This window comes from Lissotriton vulgaris, chromosome 11 (assembly GCF_964263255.1).
Source record: "Lissotriton vulgaris chromosome 11, aLisVul1.2, whole genome shotgun sequence".
Taxonomy (NCBI): Eukaryota; Metazoa; Chordata; class Amphibia; order Caudata; family Salamandridae; genus Lissotriton; species Lissotriton vulgaris.
This window is the reverse complement of record NC_141699.1, coordinates 354,542,183-354,562,242: the sequence shown is the minus strand read 5'-3', so window position 1 is coordinate 354,562,242 and position 20,060 is coordinate 354,542,183. Positions and strand designations below refer to the sequence as shown.

The 20,060-nt window shown below is 47.6% G+C and overlaps 1 protein-coding gene across 3 annotated transcripts in view; it reads right to left on the bottom strand.

Annotated features, from left to right (window-relative positions):
* Window positions 1–20,060, bottom strand: part of KCNIP3 (potassium voltage-gated channel interacting protein 3) — a 783,111-nt gene that overhangs the window by 117,468 nt on the left and 645,583 nt on the right. For all 3 annotated transcript variants that reach the window (XM_086943324.1, XM_086943326.1, XM_086943325.1), the window contains one exon: window positions 11,681–11,751. In XM_086943324.1, coding sequence (XP_086799450.1) covers window positions 11,681–11,751 — 71 coding nt within the window. The remainder of the gene's footprint in view (window positions 1–11,680; window positions 11,752–20,060) is intronic.

Sequence of the window (20,060 nt, the reverse complement as noted above, 5' to 3'; positions counted from 1 at the left end):
CTACGAAAAACAGAATGGCGTCGCCCTCCTTTTTCACTTCTCGATTCACTTTCAACCCCACAACACCAAAACAGACAAAGCGGGGAGGTTCCTGATGGTCAGAGGGGTCTTGATGGGACAATCATGAACCATAGCCATGGTCTATGCTCCCAATGCTGGGCAGTCGGAAATTTTCATATTTCTATCTACTCTAAAGAGCTTTGCTTTGGGGACATTATCTTACTGGGTGACTTTAATCTCATCTGGGACCCCACAATGGGCACTACCCACACTCAGAGGTCAACGGGAGAGTCTTTAGTAAATCTCTTAAATCGTCCCTGCTACGAATGGGACTGATTGATTCATGGAGTGTTCTCAACCCCTCAACACAAGATTACTCTTTTTTTTCTCTCACTCCCAAAGATCATACTCTAAGATTGACTATCTCTTTGCCAGCCAAACACTCCAGCAGACAATCTTGAGTTCTCATGTGCACCCGATATGTCTCTTGGACCACTGTCCACTGGAAATTCTGCTAAACTGTTCGACGCCACGCTCCAAACTTGCTAGGTGGTACTTTCCTAATATCCTTAGCAGAGATAGGCTTCTCCGGGATGACTTGCGGAAGTATATTAAAGACTTCTTCGCCACCAATGACCCCTCATATACCTCTCACTTGAATAATTGGGATGCCTTCAATGCAGCCATATGGGGAAAATGCATTGCACTAGCGACCACCCTGAAAAAGCAAGACTGAGGAACGACCGTCACTGGAGGGGGGACTGCGGGAAGCGGAGAGGGCGCACAAGGACACCCCATCTACACAAACCCTGCGAAAGTCACTACACTAAAAGGAAAACTCCAAGTAATATATACCAATAGGGAAGAAAAAAAACATTCTGCACCTCAAGGTATGGTGGGAATGATAAAATAGGCCCTCTGCTAGCACAACAGCTTAGAGCAAAACAAGAAAAAGAATATGTTGAACAAATAGTTGATGACAATGGCACCACACACCTCAGTGAGGGAAGGAACGCGACGGCCTTCTGGGGCTTCTATTGCTCACTCTAAACAGCAGATCCCCTCCAAGAACAGGACCAATCCCAGTACCTGGACTCACTGGAGCTCCCACAGGTATCCCCGACCACCAATGATGAGCTTAGTAGACGTATTTCAAGAGAGGAGGTCCACAAGGCAATAGACTGCCTCATACTCCTTAAAGTCCCAGAACCGGACAGACTGACTGCCCAGTTCCACCAAACGTTTGCAGCCAAGCTAACTACCCACCTCATGGACCTCTTTAACAACATAGCAACGACCCAACAAGTATCGCCAGCTATGGGGGAAGCATTGATCAGTATAATACCCATGGCAAGGAAAGACCCCCCAATTATGTGCCTCATACAGGCCCATAGCACTACTGAATTTAGACACAAACTATATTCCAAGATATTGGCCAGCGGACTAGAAGACATCTTACCTACCCTAATTTCCCCAACTAATCGGGTTTCATCAAAAGACGCCTGACCCATGATAACTTATGCAGGATATGCCACCTAATTGATAAAGTCCCAAAGAAACGTATCCCGGCGGCCCTCCTGTTACTAAACACAGAGAAGGATTTCGACTGAGTTGATTGGCTCTTCTTAATGTGCACCCTCTGCCGCTTTGGCTTTGGTGAGGCCTTCTTGGGAATGGTGAAGGCTAACTAGAGCTCCCTGAGATCCGAGTTCTAGTAAATGGAGTAGCCTCAGACTTCTTCAAACTATCCCGAGGCGAGAGACATGGCTGTCCCCCCATCTCCTATGCTCTTCGCCCTCTGCACAGAACCACTAGTGGCAAGAATAAGATCTAACTCAAGGATCAGCGGCATCCGATTCGCCCCAGATGAACACAAAATGTTGCTCGCGGATGATGTGCTGCTACCTATCACTAACCCTAGTGCTTCCCTGCAGGCCATACCGGCTGATCGTAATCACTTTGAACGAGTGGCAGGGTTTACATTTAATCTTTCCAAATCTTTCTTACTTAACCTGACAATGCCCCAAGAAATGCTGACAGAGATTGAGGAAACATCTCCCTTTCGGTGTGTACGTAAAGAAATCACCTACCTGGGTATTAACATCACCCCCAAACTAACAGACCTCCACATAGATAACGTCCCCCCATGCTGCGACAGCTCAAACCCGATTTTAAAAAATGTTGCTCCACCTAGATAATATAAATGGGCCGAATGAACACAATTAAGATGAACGTCCTACCCCGCCTTCTCTATCTACTTCAGGGCCTCCCGATCATGGTGGACAAAGATTTATTCATAGAGCGAAGAGGATGACCACTAAATTTATTTGGCAGGGGCAAAGAGCCCGCTTATCCCAGCGACTCTTGACATGGCCACGCCTGGAAGGAGGTCTGTCTCGCCCAGATTTCCTCCTGTATTATGGAGCCACTCAACTGCGGGTCTTGGCTGAAGGGCCCCTTAAAGCCTCAGATAAACACTGGCTCCATATAGATAGGCAGATAGCAGGAAGACATCTGGGACCTACCATGGAAACCAAAACAAGACAGACCAAACAATGTCTATTTGAGCCCTCCCACAGCCTCCATCTTAAAAGCTGGGGAACAGCGTAACTAAGACACTGCCTTTAACAACTTTTCCATCCCCCCACACCCCTATCCACGTCAACTGTGCCTTCTCTCCATTGCTACTAAAAGGTCTCTTTGATAAGTGGAGGGAGGGTGGGTGCCTCATGTTATCTGATCTCTTCAAGTTGAGAGAAATACGCTCCTTCAATGATTATGCTACTCTCTTTAAGCTCCCGCCCACAGAAGAATACCACTATTTTCAATGAAAATACTGGGTGCAACACCCACGAGTGACTGGCCGTGACCAGGGATTTGCTCCCATTAGAGAGGCTGGTCCATACCGGCAATATGACTAAGGCTGCATATCTTTTCTGTAGTCTCTCCTACTCACGGTGGGCCCGTACCAAGCTCAGGAGGCTCTGGGATGACTTGCTAAACACCCCCGAAACAGTGGAACTCTCTATACAAAGACATTGCTAAATATAACCGCTCCATTTTCTTGAGAGAAGCCCATTACCAAATCCTGTTCAAATGTTACCTACACCCCCAGAAACTGCCCACCATTTCCCCAAACACTTCCGATAGATGCTAGCGGGGCTGTGGGCTTTGGGGAAACTTCTGTCATATTTAGTGGGACTGCCCTTCCATTCAACCCTTCTGGAAAGAGATTCTTTCCCAAATCAAACTTATTCTGGGATACCCAATCCCCGCTTCCGTAGAACATACACTGGGGGTACTTGATCCCATTCTGAAGCACCAAACACATGGAGACCGCTCAGTTATGTGACTATGCCTGGGGGCAGCCAAAATGGCAATAGTGGAAGACTGGAAGAAGCCGGCAACCTCCTCTCTCACACAATGGCATGCCCGTTTATGGCTAGCCCTAGCCCTTGAATGGATGACCGATAATATTGAAGTCTCCCACAAGAGCTTTGATTCCATTTGGAGTCCTTGGTGGGTTACCCGTCGGAGGGATTACCTTTATTTGCCTGTGGGCCTAGGTTGGGAGCCCTCCACTTTTTCCAGATAAAACAGAATGGACCCCGGACCTGAATTCCCAGGACACCGAAGCATCCAGGCCTTCTACTGACTTACCCGGGGGTGGTTCCACTTCCCCCGATCCTGGAGCAGTGGACCCCAAGGGGCCTCCAGGTTCTGGGTAAAGCACGCCCTACACTCCCCTCCGCCACGTTAGGGTTATGTACACGGGGTACCACGGAAATGTTTTGTTGTTTAATTTTTGTTTAATTTGTTAGCTCCCCATTGTAGAGTGCAGAGACATCCAGGAAACTTCGCTCAGATGATCTTCACCTTGCTGTGGTCCCTAGGATTAAGAAAGCCAGAAGTGGTGGACAGCTTTTTTCATTCAATGCCTCCACACTCTGGAAATCCCTTCCGTTGAACCTCCGTAGGGAACCAAATCACTTGAAGTTCAGAAAACAACTAAAGACCTGGCTTTTCCCTTAGGGTGTCTGTCCTCTAGTTATGGTTTCAGCGCTTGGATGCTCCTGGGTAGCCATGCGATATATAAAAGCCAATTCAATTCAATACGGGACGTGTCAATTATGCATGTAAGGCACTGTACTCATGGAACGTATGCGCCTAGGTAAGGCCAATAGTCATGCTGAGAACTTGTGGACAAGCTGTGTATTGTCTTTAGATAACTGATGATCTTGGCATGTGAACTGAGCTTGGTCAAGCTACAAATGTTGTGCATCTTTGCAAAACCAATAAAAAGATTGACAAAAAGGTGGAGAGCCCAAGTATTTCAGGCGAGATAGGTAGGGGATGAGTGGTGACCAGAGTCTCTGGAATTTCTTGTAGGGGTGGGCGAGCCTATGCGTCATCTGCTTCAGTGCAATAGTGAGCCAAAGTTGTGCGAACCAGGAGGCAGTGGGGGGTAGAGGGGGGGGGGGGCAACGGAGAGCACTAGGATTGTGCTAAAAGCTGCTTAGCTGCACCTGTCATGTTAGGTACCAGTCTGCATGGGTAATTACAGACAGAGATGTAGGGTGAATGCCCAGGATAACTGTGCAATAGTAGTCTGGTCCTAGAGTGCCCTTAGTGTGAGTCAAGAACTCCTTTAAGGAGGCCTTCAGGATGGGGCACGCTCACCATATGTGTTGGAAATCACTTTGTGCTTCCTCACAGCACCAGCAGGTGGTGGGGATAGTGGGGCACATGGCATTTAGGTAGGTGGGGGAGTAGTACCATTGGAACATGACCTTATAGGCCATTTCCTGTTTAGGAATGCTTCCGGGTATGCGCAGGATTTCCTGCCAGAGTTGTTCCCACTGTGTTTGGGTAATTGCAGATGTGTTACCGGCGAACATTTCCACTGATATGGATGGCAGGGGAGAAGATGCGATTGTTGCAGGACTGCGTATGTGTTAGATAATAATCCCTGGGAACCTGTGTAGTTATGAACAAGTTGTTTGAAGAGTGTGAGGGGGTGGCTAGTGGCCTCTGCATAGGGAGATGGAGTGCCCAGTGTAGGAGCTGGAAATATTCGTGGCGAGCGGCTTCAGACAGGTGAAAGTCCCGCTTACATTGTTCGAAAGGTTGGGCCCTGAAAGAGGTCTTGCAGGAGCAGACATTTGCCTGACCCCTACTCTGGGAAGGACTCTCGGGGGAGAGCAGGGAAAAGTTAGGGTTGCGTGCAATGGGGGTATTTGGCAGAGGGAATGTGGTCAGTCCACGTCTTGAAGCCAATTTGTCCTATAATCTCCACCATTGTGTGTGTAAGGTGTCGGCATTGGCGCTGTGTGGTCGGGAATGTTTAGGCTGCCAGGCCAGGTCACGGTTCTATCCATGCTTAGCCAGTGCTTTTCACTCTTCTGCACTACCCACTTGGAGATGAAGCATAAGTGCGTCACCCAATAATAATCCAAGAGGTTGCGGCATGCCAGCCGCCATGATTTCGGGGCAGCATTAGGAGTGCTGCAGATATACAAAGGTGTTTACCTCGCCAGATGAAGGCAATAAGGTAAGCCTGTAACCTGGTGATGTCTTTGATGGTAATGGGCATTGGGAGTGATTGGAATAGGTAGAGGAGGCTGGGAAGAATATTCATCTTCACCACGTTGAGATGACCCAACCAAGAAATGTAGAGCGTCTTCCATCGATGGAGGTACTCATGAACCGCCCTCTGAAAACACAGCCAGTTTGCCCTTGTCCAAGAGGGGAGGGAGCCTGTGATAGTAAGACCCAGATACTGTATGGAGTGCGAGGCCCATTGAATGGGGCAGAACACCTCGAGATGCAAGAGGCATTGCGGTGGGAAGGTGGGATTGAAGGGATGTGACTTTGCTAAGTTGATCTTAAACCCAGAGATACGCTCATAGGCTTGCAGGATCTGGACGACCGCCAGGAGGGAGGTGTCTGGCTCTGTCAGTGTCAGGAGTAGGTCATCAGCGTATAGCCGGACCTTATGTTCCTGTGCAGCAAAGGGGATGTCTCTGATGTCCACCGAACGCCGAAGTTTGACAGCCAAGGGCTCCACCACAAGGGCAAAGAGTAGAGGGGACAACGCGCTGCCCTCACAGGTGCCCTGGAATAGTGATATGATTGGAGGAAGTCGGTGCTGTGTAAGCTTACTGATCATGACCGGGCAGAGCCCTATTTTCCACAGCAACGTCCTCAAGAAGGCCCAGCTCACCTGGTCGAAAGCTTTTTCCCCGTCCAAGGAAAGGAGGAGAACATGGATGGACTGGCGCAGTGCCTTTTCGACCAGCTGAACCAAGCGGTGAAGATTGTCAGGGCCTTGTCTGTCCTTTATAAATCCCAATTGGTCTGGTTCTATTACCTCGGGAGGAGGTCATCCAGGTGATTGGCCAGGATTTTGGCATTGAGCTTCCCAACACTGTTTAGGAGGGCTATCGGTTGGTAGGAGCAGCACAGGACAGGGTCCTTCCCAGATTTAGGGATCAGAATGATTTCAGAGTTACATATGGTGGGATGATGCCTGTGGAGTGGGTGAGTGAATTAAAAAGGGTGAGCAGGGGGGTCTGGAGCTACGGCAAGAAAGTCATATAAAAGGACGGGGAGAGGCCATCAGGGCCAGGAGGTTTCCTTTTTGGGAACTACCTAAGTGCTCTGCAGAGTTTAGCAGCCATAAAAGTTCCTCCAGATTGTGAAAATGGGAGGAATTCAGAGGGGGCCATGGACAGTTTTGGAGGAAGTTATATATCTCAGTGGGGTCTTCTCCCCTTGAGGCGTATAGGGTTCAGTCCCGAAGGGGCTCCTGCTTATCCGATTCGCGAATCCCGTGCGTTGTTGGAGTAATCTGTGTGCCAGAAGAGTTGCTACCTTATTTCCCCCCTCGTAATATTTTTGCCTAACAGTGAGGAGTGAGCGCTCGGTCTTGTTGACCCATAGGGCTCGAAACCTTCCCCTCAAAAGTGCCAGTTGACGCTTAGTTCACAATGTGAGGTGCTGTTTGTCGGCGCTCCAGGGTGACAATGCCGCTGTGAGCTTAGTTTCAATGAGGCTCGCTTCTCGAGTCCTAGCTATGGAGATGGAGGTCAGCACCCCACGTATAGTGGCTTTGAAACCATCCCACAGGATGTGAGGGGAGGTTTCAGGCAGGGAATTAATCTGGAAATACTCTCTGATGGCATCCTGCACTGCTGCCCTGTCAACCGGGTCCTTAAGAGTGGGGGGGAGAGACGCCATCACAGGGTCGAGCGATGTCAGCAACACGTGGTGTCCATGTGAGTTCGATGTGGGCATGATCTTAGAAGGAAATGTCGGATATACGCCCCGAGGTAAGAACGGACAGCAGGGAGTAGACAAATAGGTGGTCCATGCGGGTGTAGGACTGGTGCACATGTGAGTAAAAAGGGAAGTCTTTGGAGTCTGGGGGGAGGTAGCACCAGGCATCGACCAAACCACTGTACTGGATATTATTTTTGAGAGACCCAGACATTGCCCCGGTGCCCGTAATATGCGAGGTGCTTCTATCAAGCAGGGGGTCCCAGACCAAGTTAAAATCAACCCCCATGATGAAAACACCAGACGCTGCACGGAGCTGGCCCAAAAGGATGCGACGAATGAAAGCATATTGGGCTTGGATGTGTGCATAGAGGTTGAGGAGTGTCAGGGTGTCCCTTCCCCTCGCGAATAAGAGTGAGATATCTCCCATCTGAATCCCTGCTGAGCTTAAGAACCTTTGTATACACATTTCATTTGCATAGGACGGCAACACCGAGTCTTGGTGGTGGTGTATGCCCAGTGTTGGAGCGGGTATTTGGGGTGGGTCATGCAGTGACAGTCCGCACGGATGAGGTGAGTCTACTGCAAGAATATGATGTCTGGGTCTTGTTGTAGGAGATAGCGCCACACCTGACGGTGCTTGCTAGGGGAGTTTAGCCACGTACATTTAGGGAAAGCAGCTTGTGATCAGGTGTGGAGGCCATGAGAGAGGACTGGGAGACAGGGGACTTGGCCTGCAGAAGGTGACAGGGTGAGCAGCGGCTGGAGAGGGCAGACCCCTCATTGTGTCCAAGGGGTATCATGGAGGCTGCTGTGGGGAGAAGACCTCGAGGGGGCTGGAATTGCATGCAAGGATGCGGGGGAGGGGTAAAGGGGCCAATGGGGCCCAACCAGGCGAGCCAATCCATAAAGGGCCAGGAAAGATGTATTGGACCCAGAGGAGGAGGGGACCTCAATGGAGGAGAGCTCGCTATGTGAGAGGGGTGGACTTTAGCAAGTCAAGCAACCAGTGTAGTCAAGTAATCAATCCTGCAAAGGATAAGAAACCAGTGAGAAACAAACAATGAGCAACAGTGGGCTGGGCTCCACGCCCTGGGCCCTGCTGGGTGAGCAATATTCCAATGAGCTAGGAACCTGGCCACGCAGCATTGAGCAGGGACCGGATAGGTGCAAATGTCATTCGCCATCAGCTGGAGAAGGTGTCTGCTCTGATTTAATGTTCTGAACGTTCACAATGAAATCCACTTTTGCAGTCCACATACCCTGGGAGGACTTTGCGTGGTGGGAGTGACTCCACAGGCGGCCCATCCAGGCTGCCATGGATCTCAGCGCGCAGAGGAAGAGAGGTGGGGACCTCCATCCCCGGGAGGCCCAAGAGAGATCTGGCCTCAATAAGAGAGCAGGCCATGTACTTCTCATTGTTCCAGGTGAAGGACAGTCCAAAGTAGTGAGCCCATTGATATTTGAGATTTTGGGAGTGCAAGTGCTCGGTTATGGACTTAAAATCCCACCTCTTCTTCAAGGTTAGAGGGAAGAGATCTTGGAAAATTTGTATGATGTGGCCCTGGACCGCCAGATGCACCTTGCCCCTTGCCTCCCAAAGCACTGTTTCTTTACTCTGGAAGAAGTGGACCCTGGTGAGAATGTCTAGGGGAGCCTGTGGGTGCCCCAGGGCAGCGCCGACCCGATGCGCCCTGTCCAGGACCAGGGCAGCCTACCCAGACCTCCCACGTACAGCCATCAAGAGGTCCCTGGTTAAAGTCATGATTTCGTCCCTCTCCGCTCCACGGGGGACGCCCTTTTTACAGAGGTTGTTGTGCCGCCCTTGGTTTTCCAAGTCCTCCTGTTTGTCCTGGAGCTCGATGTTTTGCTTCGCCAGAGCGTTCACTAGTCACCATAGGGCCTCCTGGTCCTCGGCCAGAGAGTCGACAGTACGCTCCAGGTCGTCTACCCTGTCTCCCACCGCAGTGATGTCCCTGTGCAGCTAGCTGAGGCAACTTTTGAAGTCCATCTTCAGAAAGCTGATCTCCTGGTGTATGTCAGAGAGGAACATTTCCATGTAGTGCTGTGTTATGGGAAGGGTGGGAGACGCTGGAAGGGTCTGCAGGGTCTGTTCTCTCTTGGTACCCATGTCTGTTGCGGGTGATTTGGCCCAGAGGGGGGCCACCAAGCTGTCTTTTGGCAGGCTTACTTCTGGGCATGACAGGGGTCCATGGTGTAGAAGCCCGCTGCTAGGCGTGGAGCTCTTTTTGGCTATATCCAGGTGGCCATGGCTTAGTGCGGTGTGCAGGGATAATGGTTGGGCGTGGCAAGGGGGTCCCCGGAGGTAGCGGAGGATCAGGTCTCAGGGGTGTCGCGTCAAGGGGCGACCAGGCCCAGGGCAGGCAAGGGTAGGAAGTCTAGCATTCAAAGGCATGACGAGGTGCAGCCAGGGCCCGCCGCGGGCACAGAAGCAAGGTCCAGCAGTAAGGCATGCTCAGCCCCCTGGTGGGGAGCCCCCACCAGGGCGATCCTGCATCAGGCTGAATCCACAGCTGTGGGCCAGGAAACAGAGGGGTCCAGCACTCCGTGGCAAGTCCTCTCATGCAGTCCCAGTGGGCCTCCAGGACCAGCCCTAGCTGGGGCCACAAGGTTACATGGCCAGGCCGGGTGGCAGCAGGAGTGAGGAGGTCGTGATTTGGGCAGTCAGTGGTGTGGAGAAGAGGTTCGCCTCCGACAGAGGGGTCCCCTGGGTCCCCAGAGGGAATGAGTCATCAATGTTGCCAACGGGTGCTAGGGCGTGGGAGGTGCAGGATCCAAATGCCAAGGTCAACATGCAGGAGAGGGCCAGGCAGCGCCCCAGGCCGTCCAAAGCCAAGGATCCCAAGGCCGTCTGTGGAAGTCCAGAATAACCTGGGGACTCTGGTCATCCCTCCGGAAGTCCTCCTCAACAGAGTGGGGGCCCCAGAGTGTTACCGGGCCCAGGTAGGTGCCCCCAGGTCACCAGGCAGCACAGGGCTGCCCAGGTCAAGATGGCGGCATCAGGCATTGCAGTTGCAGGGATGAGAGGGGGCAGGGGGGCCCAGAGGCAGGAAGCCCAGGCTGACCGAGGCACAGCAGCCAAAAGGTCCAGGGGCAGCGAGGTACAGCACTCTGTGGTTGGTACACCTGCTTTGGCCCGGGTGTGACTCTGGTCTAGCCACAGGCTCAGGCCGAGCAGGTGCTGAGCGACAGTTGGAGGCTGAAGGGCGGGCAATCCAATCAGCAGGCAGGGCGGGCGCTCAGCCCCAGCAGCTGGACGTTGCAGACAGGGTCAGGAGAGGGGGTTGATGACACTGCCGGCAAGAGAGCAGGTATGGTAGGGCAGAAGGACCAGAAGCCCAGGGGGCCGCAGCGGCACCCACCACGCAGACCAGTCACCCACTGGCACAGGTCGAGCCCACAGCAAGGTGATGTCACCGGTAATGCGGGGCAGGCAGCACAACTGAAGGTCCAGGGGTCCAAGCAACTGCAGCAACTCCCCTGGCGGCTTCATGAGATGTAGGAGAGACCTCAGAGGATAATGGTGGCAGGCCTCACGGCAGTGGGAGCAGCAGCAGAGCTGAGGATCCAGGGAGCAGGCTCGATGTAGCATTGCTTCCACAGTCAGCCCAGGTATGTAGAGGATCCAGCACCGCTGCGGGCCGAGATGGGCCAAGGAAGCAGCATACACAGGCTTTTGAGGCCCAAGGGGAGTGGGAGCTCCAGATTCACAAATCCAGCACCATGTTAGGCTAGGCCTCGCCCCCCAAATTTGCCACTTTTAAGGACTAGGCAGGTTTGTTTAAAAACATTTTTTTAAATAGGTGTAAAATAACTTACCATTTGAACTGATTAGTAAAAAATGTATAACTTGCTTTGCCAGCTATTAAAGTTGTAATTGTTTAATAACATGTATAAATACCATTTATAACGTTAACAGTGTTGGGGTTGCTTATTATAAATAAACTAATGGAGGAGTTTTAAGAAATCAATTGGCTCTTTTGTAAATATATATTTTTTAATTACTCATCTATGACCTAGCATTAGTAAACTGTGATAAAAACACAAATTTCCATGAAAACAAACTAAGGTTGTTTATTAAATAGTATTAAAAGGCACTTCGGCATTACAACAACATGTAAATGTTAACCAAATGTTATGAAAGTTATTTTAACATTTACAACAAACCAGAATTTTCTTTCACCAATCTCTGTTTGGGATTTTAGCCCACTCCTCAGTCTCAGTAACAACAAATGGGTTCTGTCTGATCATTAGCCTTATCCATTTAGCAAAGATGAGCTTACAAAAATCTGTACTTTATTCTCTCATAAGTCATAATTTTTCCCAGCCTTCAGTTCCGACAAGGTGGTTTTCAGTAATCAAAAGAAAAAAAACGATTTACCTCAAAACGAATGGCACCATTTCGGTCTATATCAAAGGCATTGAAAAGGAAATGAGCGTACATTGAGGCATCTGTGGGATAAGAGGAGAAAACATTAAACAACATTCATTAAAGACTCAGTTAGACAAAATGCACAAACTTAAAAGAGGACAAATAATCTAAAAAGGCTGGGAAATAAAGTACGTCTCAACTCTTCGGGCTAAAACATCTAAACATCTTGGGGGGCATACTGTTTATTAACACACAGTGGCAAAGCATTTAAACATATTTAAGCATGAAAAGTATTTTATCATTTAAAGACCTAGGACATGTGATTTAAAGGTACAAAGTAACAACGCATAGAAAGGCCAGGTGAACAAAGGATTGACAGATCAATTTGGGGGAAAGAATCAAAAGACCCAGAAACACCAGACTCTCTAGATAGCTCATACACTTTAGATGTTAAGAGTTTTTAGATACTTTATGCTCCTGGGTTATAAAGAGCAGTGGACAAAAATGTAAAGAACCAAGGGTGCACAGCGTTTAACGGGTTTGGAAGACAGAACATCTAAAGACCAAACATGGAAAAAGCATAAGGAAACCTCGAGAATAAAGCACCAAAGGATCTAGGGAGGCTAGGATCCTTTTGAACCATTAGGAAAATACTTCTAAAGACCAAGAAGTCAAAGTAAAGTAAGACATAGGAGTACCACACATCTACAGTGCACATAGAGACTCTGGGAACAAATCCCCTAACGACCCAGGGAAATAAAGTACCTCAGGAACAAGAAAGGCAAAATACATAAATACCTAGAAAATCTAAAGACCACGGAAACAGAGCATCTTACCACCAGACAAACAAAATATGGAAAGATTCACAGGTACAAAGACACAACAACTTAATGGACCAAGCATAGAAATACTAGAGGACAAAGCATCAAAAGATCCAGGGAGAAAAACAAAGAAAGATGGTTTGCGACAAAGCACTTTATAACCCAGGGAGACAGGTCACATAAAATGTAAGGGAAAAAAATCATCTAAAGCGGCATAAGGACGGAGCTCCTAAAAACATACTGTAATGACTAAAATCCATGTGGATTAGTACATCTTAAAAATCAGGGACAGGATAATAAAGCATAGAAAGACCTAACAATAAGTCAAATGATGCATGGATGGCTTAGGAATACAAACCATAGAAAGAAATAGTATCTAAAGGACAAGTGGGCAGCTGTTTTAAGACCGGAAATGAAAATGCATTGAAAAAAGCACTACTTTAAGAACCATGTGGCAGATAAGGCACTGAAAGACCAAGGGTGGCAGAGCATCTAAAGACAAAGAGCCAAGTAAATCAGTTAATCTAAAGATCAAGTAAGCTAAATCAGACAAGAGGGGAAGAGAGCATTTAAAGATCCAGGAAGCAAAGCATAAAACTATTGAATGGAAAAGCATAGAAAGAACTTAGGAACAACGCACGGGTAGTCAGGGAAATCAATCAATATAAATCATCGAGTGAACAAAAGAATATAAAAAACAACCATAGGAAGACCCGAGAGAACAGGAGCAATAAAACATCTAAAGATCCATGAAGACAATGCATCGAAAGTACAAGGGTCCGGAATGGTATACAAAAGCATCTAGAGACCCAGAAGAACAAATCAGGAAAAGGCAAAGAGGGCAAACCACAAAGACCGAGAAGGGAAAATAATTTAGAAATCCTTGAACAAAACGGAGGGCAGTATATGACTTGGGAGCTCTGCAGCATGGCTTCATAGAGATGATCTGCAACTGTTTAAATTCAGTTTCCACTTACAAATCTGGTAATTATTGTCCCCTGCTTCACCCCAACTTCATAATCAGGGATAGATAGATGCCCCGTTCCTCATGGTTCCTACACCTAAAATAGTTATGGAGCTGTAAAATTCTAGAGCTGAGGGTCTAGATGAAATTTGTCGAAATTTTAAAATTCTGACCAAAATGATGGACTATGATTCTTAAACAACTGTCTGACTTTTGTTTAAATACTAATTCAATACCAAATTCGAGGAAGGGTAGTAAAATTATTCCATTGTATACAAAAACAAGACTGTAATCATCCTAAAAAATTCATTCTAAAGACCACAGTCCGGTTGCCAACCTAGATGTAATGGAGATTTTTTTTATTTTTTACCAAATGACTTCTATCGAGATCACATTTGCAGGCTTTTTTGTCTGATGATGATTGCTGAAATATATATGTTAAGATGAGAAAGTCAAAACTGTATGTGGTATTTGTTGAATTTAATGCATTTGACAAGGTGGATCGACCAACACTGTGGCAAAAATTAATAAACTGGGGTTTCAATTTTCCTTGTTGCAAACACCGGTTAACCTATTCTCTGAAAACTGACTAAAGATCTTAGGTTCTAAATATACTTCCAAAGTAACTGTTCGTAATGGACTAAACAGGGATGCCCTGTAGCGCTTTTGTTATCTTCTGTTTATTTAGCCGATTTTCCAAAAAAGATTAAAGAGGTAAATTGCAATACTTCACATTTGGGTTCTAATGTACTCTTTTTACACGTGTATGCTGATATCTTGGTTTTAATCTCACACCGATTGACCTAAAAGGACAGTTGGATGTCCTGGCATATTTTCCAGAAACATAATGTATCAGTAACCAAGGGCCACATGTAGGTGGCTAAATACTGGTCGGTAACACTGAAATTCGAAGAATTTCAGCGTTTACGACCGGTATTTGGCCAAGTGCAATGTAGGTGAGTTCATACCTACATGCAAAATAAGGAATCGCAAAATAGCGATTCCTTATTTTGCTCTTGCATTTAAGGAACAAGAAATATAGATTCCTTAAATGCAATATACGTAGCACTAAAAATAGTGCACTTGAGCCTTAAGGAACTTCAAGTTGGTGGTAAGTAGCGATTTCCATTAAAAAAGCACTTTTTGCTTTTTTATATGTGCCATATGGCACACATCCATGCCCTTAGGGCATGTATGTGCACCACATGTGCACACATACACATTTCAGGGGTGCAACAGGGTGTCCATTGGACACCCTGTCACCCTTGAAATACCTCCCGCTATTAGCGATTCGGTAATACCGAATGTCTAATAGTGAATATCTTCCCATTCATTCCTATGGGCCTCCTAGCCCATAGGAATGAATGGCTAGGTATTCCTTAATAACGAATCTCAATTACCGATTCATTATTAAGGAATGTTAAGGAATTGCTAATATTTTAGCGATTCCTACCTACATTCCATTTAGCGAGTCCTTAATAGCGATTCGGTAAAAATCGTTACTAAGTACTCGCTAAATTGAAGTTACCTACATCTGGCCCCAAGAGAGAAGATAAAAATCATGATTATGAGTGCCCTAGGTATGAACACTCAAAACCACTGGCATTATAACCACTAAACTTGAATTGGTAAGAGATTACACACATTTAGGAGGGAATCTATCTAACAATATGACTTGGGTGAACAATGTACAAGCCAAATCTCTAAAGCAAAAGCAGAGGGATTTGACCATCAGAATTCTTTCAGATGGTAGAGATATCTCTTCCTTATTACCGGTTCTTGCAGCAAAAATTCCTTTAGTTGCCTTACATGTGAAAAACTCACTCAATCAGTGCTTTGAAGAGGTATGTATATATAGAATCCAATTTATGGAAAAGTTATTTGTGGGCTTGTGGGTACTCAAGCCCACTTCTATGCATATAATTTCATTTGAGTGGGGAGTGGGCCAGCTTCCTGAGTCACAATAATTTGTCTCACACTCATGCAGGTGCCATCGGGCGCCTGAAAATCTAATCCGGATGGGCGGAACTAAGTAACTGTCTCTTTCAATGTTAGATGGTTCCGACCGTCAAGTCAACAGGGCGTTAGCGGGGGTAATGTGTATTGTTGGCTGGTGGAGTTGAAGTACTGAGGGGCTGGGTCACAAGGCTTAGTCAGAAACGATTTTCTGCAGTATTAACGCAGGAGGGTGGTACATCATCAGCAAGAAGTGATGGGGAGGAAGCAGTTGCTAGATGGGGTGAGAAAGGTGGAGGTTAAAGAGATGTAGATCAGGAGACCAGTGGGAGCAGGGAGAGAAAACAATTCCTCACAAGCACTGCAAAGCACAGTTTGACGTAAACCATGGAAGGATACATCAACCAATCAAAACACTGAGATTGAAATCCTCCTGGGTGTTACAAATACAAGAACAGAAAGAAGAGCTTTCGAGTCAGGAGCAGGGAAAGAGACAACAAAGTTGTCCAATCATAGTCACAAGACTGACCTAAAGCCCATTCTAAGTATAGGATATATACTGGAAATAACAAGTCTGTCTATAGACAACTAAAACTGTCTGTAGCTAAGGCCTAACAGGCATCGCAGAGGCCAAACAACGTAGCTCTGAATGATAGAGATATTTGCTTTGCCAAATGCATTTTTATTTGCATATTAATGCATGAGTCATGACGCCTGCAGATGCAGGGCCAGAAATTGCAGAATAGTGATGCATAAACACGTTTGCATTGTGAGTTATGTTCTAACCTGGTAGATGGCCATATTAGTATAGGGAATTAAAATACAATTTGAAAAAACTGAAAATCCAGTGCATGTGAGCATGTGATCTTTCTGTGGATGCCTAGCTCTCATAAAAACAGGTTGCGGGACAGGGCGTGGGATGCAAGCATCAGGAATGGATTAACAGCTGGAAAAGAAAGTTTATGGGCAAAGCACAGGAACAAGTGAGAGGGGAGCAAGTCACCACTGGAAGATTACAATTCATACAATCAGAATACTGAGACCAAATTCCTCCTGGGTGGGACAAGCAAAAACACATAAGGAGGAAAGCCATAGAATTAAAAGCAAACACCTGAGATGGACAACAAGCTCATCCCATCACCGGCAAGGGGCTGCCCAGAAGCCCACTAAGTATATGTTATGTACTAGAAACAATAGGTTTGCCACGTTAATATACGGAGATCACTGCCACTCAAGGGGTGGAAATATGGACATACCAAGGCGTCTCATAGGATGGGTAGCCATGGAAGTTTGGGAACGCCCAAAAGGAACTACGATTGTGAGCATTCGCCAATTCCACCCACTCCTTTTATCAACCTGAAAAGGGTTGGATTTTTACTGCAGTAGAGTGCTAGTGTAAGCCCTTTCCGGGCTGGGAAGGGGAAAGAATCACCCCCCATTTGTTGGGAGTTGTTGGACATGGCCCTTTTTGGCTAAAGCTCCTTAAACTTTTTGCCTTCCTCCTAGACCTTTTTCTGACATGATGTTGCCGACTTAGATGCTTTGGGCACTTTGCCACTGCTGATCAGTGTCAAAGGTCAAGTGCTCCCTGTATAAAGTGTTATGGTAATTGGTTGTCCATGATTGGTATGTTTGTCTTACTCGTAAAGTCCCTAGTAAAGTGCACTATGTGTGCCAGATCTGGTAATGCAAATGCTACTAGTGGGCCTGGAGCACTATTTGTGCCACCCACACAAGTAGCCCTAAAAAGAGATCTCAGGCCTGCCACTGCAGTGCCTCCGCGCAGTATGTTAACAGCCTTGTTGTCCTGACAGGTGCACCCACTTGCCAGGCCTTACCCTTCCCTTTTTATGCAGATCAGACACCCCTATAGAAAGCCCAAGGTACCACCCTAGGCAGTGTGCAGCGTATGTGAAAGGTAGGACATGTACTGAGTTGTGTACCATGTCCTGACAGTGAAATACTGCCAAATTCGTTTCTCACTGTTGCAAGGCCCTCTTGCCCATAGGAAAGAATCGGGAATGCTGTGTCACATGTTTCCAGCATATCCTCCCATAGGTATAAGATGGAGAGATGGAGTTTATTGTGCCTGAACTCAGAATTTAATAACACATCTTTTTGTGAAGATGGTTTTTAAATTGTGTGTTTAGAAATCATGCTTTTAGAAGTGGCTGGTTTCTTGTCTTAAACCATCCGGTGTGCCTCTGCCTGGTTGTTTATTGACAGTGTGGGTTTGGATGTGATAGGGTCTGGGGAGTGTCCTGACACCAGGGAGGAGTAGGTGAGACGGCAACAGGCTGGCCTGCATTTGATGTGGGTGAGGAGTAGCCCCCTGGATGTGAAGAGGGCTGTGGCTTTGCCACCAAAGGATGGCTCCACCTCCTGTGGAGCGTCTGGGGCCCAGACCCTCACTATCAAAGGGAGAGGGTGTGCACTGGCAGGAAGACACCCAGGTCTGGTTTGAACTGGTCTCAGAGCCCCCTGAACACAGACTTCAAAGGTATTTGGGGGTATGAAAGTGAGAGCTGAAACCACTGAACTCAAAACCTAACTCAAGCCTGAAAAAGGATTGAAACTACTTTGTGATCAAGAGGTACCTCTGCCAAGGAAGAACAGCTGAAGAGACTGAAGAGAAAGACTGCTCTTGCTGTGTGTTCTGGGGCTGGCCTGCAGTTTACTGATTTGACTAAGGAGAGGACAAGGGACTTTGCTGTGTGCTGTGTCCCCCTGCATGAAAGGACTTTGCTGTGTCCTCGAGTAACTTGTCTTCAAGGCCCCAAAAGGAGCTGGCTCCCTGTTCTGGAAACTCAGGAACATAAAAGTTTCCAAGTGTTTAAAAGTTTCCAAGTGTGTCTCAGCGGCTCTGTGTGTGTTTGCTTTTTTCAGCCCGAGACCCTCGTGAGAACTGCCCCGTGACCGTGTGCCCCGGAGCAGTCTTGCACTCTGCTTTGATCTACAGTGTGACCAGAAGTGCTGTGATTGTTTTTGCCATCGGCCCGGACCATCGTCCCAAGGGGGGAGCCGTGAGAAATCACAGCCACTGGCCCGAGCCTGCCTATGCCAAGGAGAGACCTGTGAACCTTCATCATCGTGGGTCCGAGGTCTTTTGCCCAAGATCAACGGAGTTGCACCGGGAGTCAATCAACTGCGAAGCCGTCGCCCGGTAGCCCAACTCTCACTGTGAGGAGCAGCCACCGCCAACCCGAAGCCGCACAGCGTGATGCCGAAGCCACGAGGAGAGGAGGGAGAGACTGCAACTACCCAGTTAACGCTCATCAAGCAAGTGTATCGCCGCCTGGGGGGAGTGCTTGCTATGAGAGACCGCTCTCGGCCTTTCCCATCTTTGCAGCGTGAGCCTCTGCTCAAGTCAGTATCGTGGCCCATGCTCACCGAGGAGTTGCAGTACAGGGGTCAAACTGGGGAGCTGCACTTTGTTTCATCTGTCACAGTATTGGGGGCATATTTTAGCAAATGCTGACCGAGAGTCAGCCAAGAGTGGCATAGAGACTTTCCAGAGCACCGCGATCGGTGTCAAACCATCATTACTTGCTTTTACGATCCGCATTAATGCGTGCACTACGAACTGCCTTATTACTTGCTTTTACGATCTGCATTAAAACGTGCACTGCGAACTGCCTATCACTATGTTTCTGGGAGTGTGGTTGCAAATACTTTACACATTGCCTTGGAGATAAGCCTGGCTGCTTGTGCCAAGCTACCAAGGAGTGAGCAGGGGTTATCTAAGAGTGTGTCCCTCCTTTCCCTGACTAGAAGCAAGGGTCCCTATTTCGACTAAGGTACCTACCTCAGCCAACTAGAGACCCCCAGTTCTAACAGGAGTGTACTAGGAGTAGTTTGATCATAGTGAAAAAATATATCCTCACAGAGGAAAACAAAAAAAGTGTCTTTCCACATGGGATTTTATTTCCCCTGTGTAGAGAACTCCTGTATGGAGTTCTGTGCAGAGTGAGAATGGAAGTTGGATGGAAATATCACATTAGTTTACCCGAAATTCTGTTGGAGTCCTGCACCCCATGCAGCTTTCCGTGTAGAGTCCTGGGAATATTTTAGAATTGCATAAAATAGAAAATCTACACTTTGAAGTAGGTGTAAATCTACAAGTGTACATTTACTACTTTCTTTGTGATCTGACCCCAAAAAGTGGACACTTCTCTGTAGGAAAACAGGATCTGCTTTCATGGTTACCCCCACTTTTTGTTGGTTTTACTCTGTTTCATGACTAGTCTGACTGGGATCCTGCTAATCAGGATCCCAATCACTGTGCTTTTTCCCTAAAAGGGAAAGTGATAAGTACTTTGGTACCTTCCCCATTGGCTACTGGTGTACCCCTTCTAAGTCCCCAGTATATGGTACTAAGGTACCCAGGGCATAGGTACCCCAGGAGTCTCCCATTGGTGGCATCATGTATTGGCCACCCATGAGAGACCACTCAAACGGCGACTACAGGCTGCCTTGGCAGCCTGTGTAAGCTGGTGCTAGCACCACTTGCAAAAGATAATAGTTGTCTTATATCTGTGGGCACTGTACTTAAAACCTATAAGTCACCACTAAGGTAGACCTTTCAATCCTGAAGGCAGGGTGTTAGGTTATAAGTGAGAGGATGCCCCGCACGAGCAAGACACCCACT